Source organism: Electrophorus electricus, chromosome 20 (genome assembly GCF_041902795.1).
Source record: "Electrophorus electricus isolate QZ-2024a chromosome 20, ASM4190279v1, whole genome shotgun sequence".
In the NCBI taxonomy this organism is placed as follows: domain Eukaryota; kingdom Metazoa; phylum Chordata; class Actinopteri; order Gymnotiformes; family Gymnotidae; genus Electrophorus; species Electrophorus electricus.
The window spans coordinates 11944205-11951292 of NC_137516.1; the positions used below are offsets into that span (position 1 = coordinate 11944205).

General features: G+C 41.0%; 1 protein-coding gene across 7 annotated transcripts; it reads left to right on the forward strand.

Moving 5' to 3' along the window:
* Positions 1–7088, forward strand: hnrnpca (heterogeneous nuclear ribonucleoprotein C a). 7 transcript variants are annotated; one of them, XM_035536343.2, is made up of 9 exons: positions 1–124; positions 1472–1622; positions 2822–3087; positions 3421–3493; positions 3611–3661; positions 3743–3915; positions 4332–4445; positions 4786–4919; positions 5890–7088. In XM_035536343.2, exons 2-9 carry the CDS (start codon positions 1618–1620, stop codon positions 5998–6000), a joined length of 927 nt encoding a protein of 308 aa, XP_035392236.1. In that variant the 5' UTR covers positions 1–124; positions 1472–1617; the 3' UTR covers positions 6001–7088. The 7 variants fall into 7 exon arrangements, with proteins under 7 accessions (XP_035392236.1, XP_081559307.1, XP_081559302.1 ...); XM_081703181.1 differs by having other exon boundaries at positions 21–995; positions 3614–3661; XM_081703176.1 differs by having other exon boundaries at positions 22–995.

The window sequence follows — 7088 nt, forward strand, 5'->3', positions numbered from 1 at the left end:
GGGCACTTTTTGTTGTCCGCTCGTTTTCACTGGTTTTACAGACAGACCAAGGCTGCTGCATAGAGCCAGCCTGTGGTAAATTTCTTGATCCTCCCAAATTACGCATTTTAACTTTGAACTTTCGGTGAGTATTTTTACACAAGCTTTTTGTTTTTATTTTTAATTTTTTTCAGCTTGTCTTCTGTGAGTATTTTTCCTTGCATTTTTGTGAAGAATTGTAAGACCGTCGTAACTAGCCTAAGCAAGTAGGAATGTCTTTGTTCTAGGCAGGTGGGTTTTTTTTTTTTGTTTTTTTTTTTGGTTTGGGTTTTTTTTTTGTTTTTTTTTTCGTTAGGATTTTTGGAATTGTGTGCCAAGTTGTATACTTGACGTAAAGTAGATCTTATTTCCAGGACACTTTGCAGGCATGGGAGGTTTTTGGAATTGGAGTCAACAACCAGTTTTGTGCGTTTGATGTCAATGCTAGTAAAATCGTCCGTATTAGCCAGCTAGCCACAGCGAACCTGTTTTGAATTTTGCGTGTATTGTTTTGCAAGGGGAAATAGCTTTTTTTCAAATACGGCTTTCTTTTTGTCTGGATGCTTTGGACTGAAACACTGTTGCATTTTTTAAACGATGAAAATAATTTGAAATGGAATTACAGGTACAAGGCCGCTGTCTTCCCCAAGTTATGGATAACTAGCTAACCTGTAGTTAGCTAGCTACCCAGCTAGCTATCTTAATCCGATCGACATAGATAGCAGCCAGGTTAATCTACTGGCGAAGGTTAATTTTAAATTTTCGTCATTCTTTTCGTGTTCATGTCTTAATCTTAATACGTTGTGTGTACTGAACAACTGTACGAAAGTTAGGGTTCCTAAGATGAATTAAACTGGTTTGAAGTATAATGTGAACGTTGTCAAGTACTTGTGATTTGAGTATTTCTTCAGTCTGTCTTCACTTACAAGTAGGATTACGTGGGTCAGGACGAATCATTCAATGACTTAGATCGGAAGGTGTGTGTTGTGTAGTGCTTTTGTGTACAAAGGCATGTTTAACCTAACACTGGAATAAATAAGATGAAATTATAAATAAGATGAAATTATAATAACTTACCACAACCATACTGATATAGTATTAGCTAACGACCAAAACCTAACTAGTGCTTCGCACATAAACAAAGTATTCCTTTCACAGAATCGTTTATGGTATTTCAGTATAACACACTTTCTGAATTCAGACACTTTGAGGTTGATCACATTTCAAAAGAATTACATTTTGTGATCTGTGACTGTGTCAGGTCATGAACATGTTCGTGATCACTAGAAGGTTGGATTAACCTAAATATCAACCAGTTTCCTATGTAATCTTCAGATATATTGTTAGATTTAATAATTTCATTGGTATGCAAGAGAGGTGTCTCTCACATATTAATACAAATAGACTGAATAACCTTGTGTAGTTGTAATGGGGTGTGTTTTTGTCGTCTTAGTGTAAGTCTCGGGGCCGAGTGCAGGTCTCTGAGAGTGTGCTGCTGGGAATTGTAGTTTTGGCTGAAAGCACTCAAGACCCCAGCCTGCATACACTGGCCCCCTCGCTCAGTGACAGAACAGACAGACGACTGCCTGCAGAGACGCCATGGAGTGAGTGATGGTTACTAACACTCCCCCATCCCCCATCCCCTTAAACTACCATGCACAACCCCCTTGATAAAGTGTTGGACCCTTTCACTGCAGGTGAAGACTGAAGTTTTATTTCTTCTGATTATGGCAAATGTTGTATATAAATCACAGAGCTACCAGCGCATATACAAACACACACACAAACTAGTGCATTTCAGCTACCCTTCCAGGTTGCCCATTTCACATATGTCGAACTTGTATGTGTTTAAATTGACTGCTGTTCTAAAATAAATATAGTTGCTCATGAACACCAGATGTTGCAGGCTGCTTTGAAACAGTTCACACTTTTTTTTCCTTTTCTTTTTTTTTTTGTTTTTGACTGCTCATAATGAACCATTTTAATTAAGTATCATTGTGGTTCAGCAGCCAAGGGATATGAGGTGTTCCCTGTCTGGAAAGGTTGTGTGTCCTGAGTAAGATGAAGCAGAATTAAACAGCAACAAAAATTATTAATAATAACCTCAGTATTATCATTGATATGCTGTGGAAGGGATTGTTTTGGGCAGCTCTGTAATTTCTTTACAGAAGGAGAGTGACCAGCCAGACCTTTTAAAATTAGGGTGCAACACTTCTTACTCATTTTTCATGCTTGGAGAAGGCTTTCATGTTTTTTTTTTCCCCCATGGATGTTAGTTCTGTGCATCTGCAACCTTTGCACAAAAAACTTCCTATACACAAAATTAGTCAAGGATGGGAATCGTTTAGCATAATGCAAATGTTGTCTGCAGTCTTGGCATATTGGTGTTCAAGTGAGCAAAGTATATATATTCCTGGGTGTGATTTCACCTGTAAATGTACACCGATTTAAGACAGGATTTTTTGAACATTAAATCTGTTAGAAACATTAAGTCACACTGTTGTCAGTAAAGCAACTTTCCTGCCCTACACTGGCAGCTGTTATGGTAAAACCTCTCACAACAGGTTTTGGTGGGTTGTGTGTGGGTTTTTTTTATTTTATTTTTTTCTTACCGCTTATTTATAAAATTCACACTTTTTATTAACAGTGATTAATTTGTGCAAATTCCTGGGAAAAACCCAGTGTACTTTTCAGGTGGATTAATGCTGTGGTCCCTGGCACTACAGCCATGCTAAAGTGGCACCTTTAGAAATGTACCCATGTTCCTTTTCTCTCCTCCCCCAACCTGCTGTGTGGTGCTTAGTCGTTCCCCCAGTGCCAGCCTTGCTATGGCCAGCAACGTGACCAACAAGACAGACCCACGCTCACTCAACTCGCGCGTCTTCATCGGCAACCTCAACACCATGCTGGTAACCAAAGCCGATGTGGAGGCCATCTTCAGCAAGTACGGCAAGATCGTGGGCTGCTCTGTGCACAAGGGTTACGCCTTTGTGCAGTACTCGAATGAGCGGAATGCACGTGCTGCCGTGGCTGGCGAGGATGGTCGCATGATCGTGGGACAGGTGCTAGGTAAGTCTGGCCATACCCTGGGCCCACCCACACCCCCACAATGATGGTAGTGAGGCAAAAACAACCCCCCGATTTGATAGAAGTAATTGGTTGTTTTTTTTTAAACCCAGTAATTAAAGTACTGCTATGATATTTAAGATTATCTAAAAGTGATGTTATTAAGAATAATGGTCAGGTGCAGATTCACATAATATAGGTGGTATTACAGGAGAACTGTTTGGCAAATTTTCAGTGTGGCTGAATCGAATAGCTTCTTGCTTGGCACTAATGCTTGAACTGTTAGCCATTAAATGATATTAAGCATTTAATCACTGTTTTTTCTTTCTCTATCAGACATTAACTTGGCAGGTGAACCCAAACCTCACAGGTCGAAGACGACAAAGCGCCCTGCAGGTGATATGTACAGGTGTGCAGCTCTATTAATTTTCTCTTCTCTCGCTCAGTCGTTTCTCATTTCCCCCCCCCCCTTTTTTTTTTTGTTGGTTTTCACTTGCTGTTTCCTCTTCACCCACCTACCCTGCAGCAGTTCCACCTTTGAGCTTGACTATGACTTCCAGCGGGACTACTATGACAGGTAAGGCCCTGTGCCCTTCCCACCTGCCCCTCCATCCATTTACCGCTGCCATGCGCTGACGGCCTCTTCCCACCGTTGCAGGATTTACACATATCCGTCCCGCGTGCCACCTCCCCCACCACCGCCCCTCTCACGGGCCATCATCCCATCCAAGCGTGCACGGGTGAGCCTGAGCGGAGGAGGCAGTCGCCGCACCAAGTCCAGCTTCTCTTCCTCGTCCTCCAAAGGCAGCCAGCGCTCCTCATCACGGGCCAGTCAGTGTCTCTCCAGCTGCCCCCCACTTTCCACTCACACAAGCACCAGCAGTGCCGAAAACACACTCCGTCTCGCCCATGGTCCTGGCGATCCTATGCCCTCTGCATGCTTTTGTATAACTTCATCCAGCACCTGATTTACTTGACAGCTCGTCTTGAGCTGAGTCAGGTGTATTTTAGAGCAAAGGGGAAAAAAATGAGGGAGAGGGATGCCAGGTCTGAGAATTAACAGCGTGGACATTCTTTACTGTCATAGCTATGGTGTCAGGGTTTGGGGGGGTTTTGTTTATGTAATTGGGGAACATTTATGCACATACAATATTCCTTGAGTTGTTGTCTGATCTGTATTTGGAAGAAAGAGGTTGATGTTCTCCGCAATGGAAGTAACTTATTGATATTTGTCGTCTGTGCTCCAGTCAAAGCAGATGATCTCCAGACCATCAAGAGGGAGTTGGCTCAGATCAAGCACAAAGTGGACTACCTTCTGGAAAGTCTAGACCGCATGGAGAAGGATCACACTAAGAAGTCAGGTACAAATCAGATCTGCTCCACACCAGTCATTCCTGGGTTTATTAGGAATGGATGATATGACTATCATTTATTACATTCAATTTAGTTACAGTGAGCTTTAGATATACAAAATACCTGAGGATTTTGTAGGTATGATAAGTATATTTAGAACAGTGATCAACTGAAGATTAGTTTCAGCTGCTGAGTTGAATGAGTTGTGTTGCATCAAGGAAATAGTCGAATGAGGCTGGGTCCTCATTTTTACCCCGACGCTCTCAATACCTCCTCTATGTCAGGACAGTAGGCACTAAAAGGCTCAGGTTTGAAGGTATTCCTTCTTACCCTGTGTGTGTGTCTCAGAAGTAAAGGTAATGAAGGCAGAGGTAGGTGAGGCCTCATCCCAGCAGCACTCCAGCATCAAGAAGGAGCGTGAGAGGGAAGAACAAGAGATTAACGACTCGGAAGAGGATGGAGATCTTCTGGAAGAGGAGGAGGTCAGTGTAACGCCTCCATCAGCGCAGCATGCTTAGACAAGACACTACACACATGGATTCATGTGCATAACATTTTGTGTGAGAGACAGAAGGTGAGGGAACATGGCATGACTTCAGGGTTGAAGATCAGTAGCTCCAAGCTGTGTAGACCTCTGAATTAAGTTTCAGTTTATGCTTATTGTGGTGGTATGAGTAGGGTGCATGGTATGGCTGGCCTTGCTGTTGTGGAGTGAGACGGTAAGATCTCTGCTTTTCTAAAGACAAGCAAAACCATTGCATTGGAAGATTTTGCTCTAATCATGAAATGTGGATGTGTGAAGTGTAGGGTTTTTTTGGGGGGGAGGTTGAGTCAGGGCAAGAACTGTAACTATCTAGAGGACACGAGGCTGTGACTTGGCCCTGTACACTCAAAGATTATTGTGAGATCATTAAAAAGAAATTGGACAAGCGTTCAGTTGTTTCTGTCTAACTATGTTCTGTCTATAAAAAGCAAACAGAAGGTCTGGATATGATCCTATGTGTGGTATTGATATCTGGAGAAAATTGATAATGTCTCTAAACATGTCAGATGTGTTGATGCTAATTTACGCTGACCTTTCAAGATCATGAATCCTATTCGACATTGTCTTTAAGTGTGTTTACATGCACTCAATAATCCGATCATTATCAGGTTTATGAAGTTATCCGTTTATTCAAGTGCTCACATAAACAGTATACTCTGATTTCATAGATCAGATATAGGCCATAATCATATTTTGTGAAGTCTGAGAGATGGATTCTTGCACAGTAATCATGTTTCTCGTTCACAATCACATTGATCTTTAGCTGAAACTACAAAAAAGGAAACTCTGAGAAGGGCAGCATTACACACACAAAGGCATTATATAATGCAGGTCCATATTTGCCAGTAAAATGACTCCATGGAGAGAAATAATATAGAAATATTAGTTTTTGTTTTTTCCCCTCTCAGGTGAAGAGCCATGGAGGAGAGAATGAGGAAGAAGAAGGTGAAGAGGAGGAAGAGGGAGAGCATGAGGAAGGGGAGGACGATGGAGACAGCGTCAATGGGGACGATCCATAGACTTAGGACACAAACCTACCTTCCCCAGCACACACGCAAACACAAATATCCAGAGCAAATTGTTTTTTCTTTTGAAGTCAGAAACCTTTTAAAATGGCTTTCCAGATTTCTCCACTCGCACCTTCATAATATAAAGAATATAGAGAATTGTACACTTTTGCGCATACACACACCCCATTTCTGTCATTTTATGGAAGTAACTGTCATCTACTCAGGCTAAATATTTCTCTTCCTCCTTAACAAATAGAAAAGCTCATTATACTTTTCTCATTATTCTGAAACATTTTAGACACTTCGTTTTTAGACTTGTCCTTTCATGTTTTGTTTTGTGTTGGGTTTTTTTCTTTTTCTTTTTTTTTTTCTCTCTCAGATGCGGTTTACAGTTGTTCCCAGCAGAGGGCAATAGGATGTGTCTGTGTGTGTGGTTCTCAAAATCAACAGGTAGTCTTGACCCCCTCAGTGCAACGGAGAATACTGTATTTTCAGTGAGCAAAAGCTTTGAGTACTTTAACTTTTGGAAAGTTATTATTTTAACTGCAGTAAAGCTCAGTACTCACTCCGAGAATGGTGTGGGGAGAGGCTAAGATCTCAGTCCATGCCCCCACCTGTCTTCTTCCTGGTAACAATATGTGTTAATATTTACATGTGGGGGGGTTGTTGTTGTTTTTTGTTTTGTTTTGGGGTTTTTTTTGTTTTTTTCATATCAGTTTGGTTCAGGTCAATTCTGCATATAAATTTCAATAAATAGCTAAAGTAGTGGTGATGTCTATTAAGTCTGCCAAAATGTTGTGGTGGTCATTCTATCCTTTGGGTAAAACGTGAAAAAGGTGTGCAAAATGGTCACGGTACGGTTGCTACCGTTAAATAAACATGACGCGCAAGCTCTGGTATAATAAGCCTTTCCTCATTGATTGGTTTTGTAAATTAACTAAATGCAGAAATATAATTTTTATTATAATGACACACATTAACGCCTGTCCGTTCAGTTAAATAAGGTAATGTCTGTACAAAATGGAAGAATGGAAGACACAAACATGGATGACCAGAAACATCCTTTTTTGAACCTTTAATAAAACATGAATTACTAA

Excerpts from the sequence above, each read along its gene's own strand:
- hnrnpca (XM_035536343.2), top strand. Across the intron at positions 3,494-3,610 it reads CCTGCAGGTGATATGTACAG|CAGTTCCACCTTTGAGCTTG; the intron begins GTGTGCAGCTCT and ends CCTACCCTGCAG. Across the intron at positions 4,446-4,785 it reads GGATCACACTAAGAAGTCAG|AAGTAAAGGTAATGAAGGCA; the intron begins GTACAAATCAGA and ends TGTGTGTCTCAG.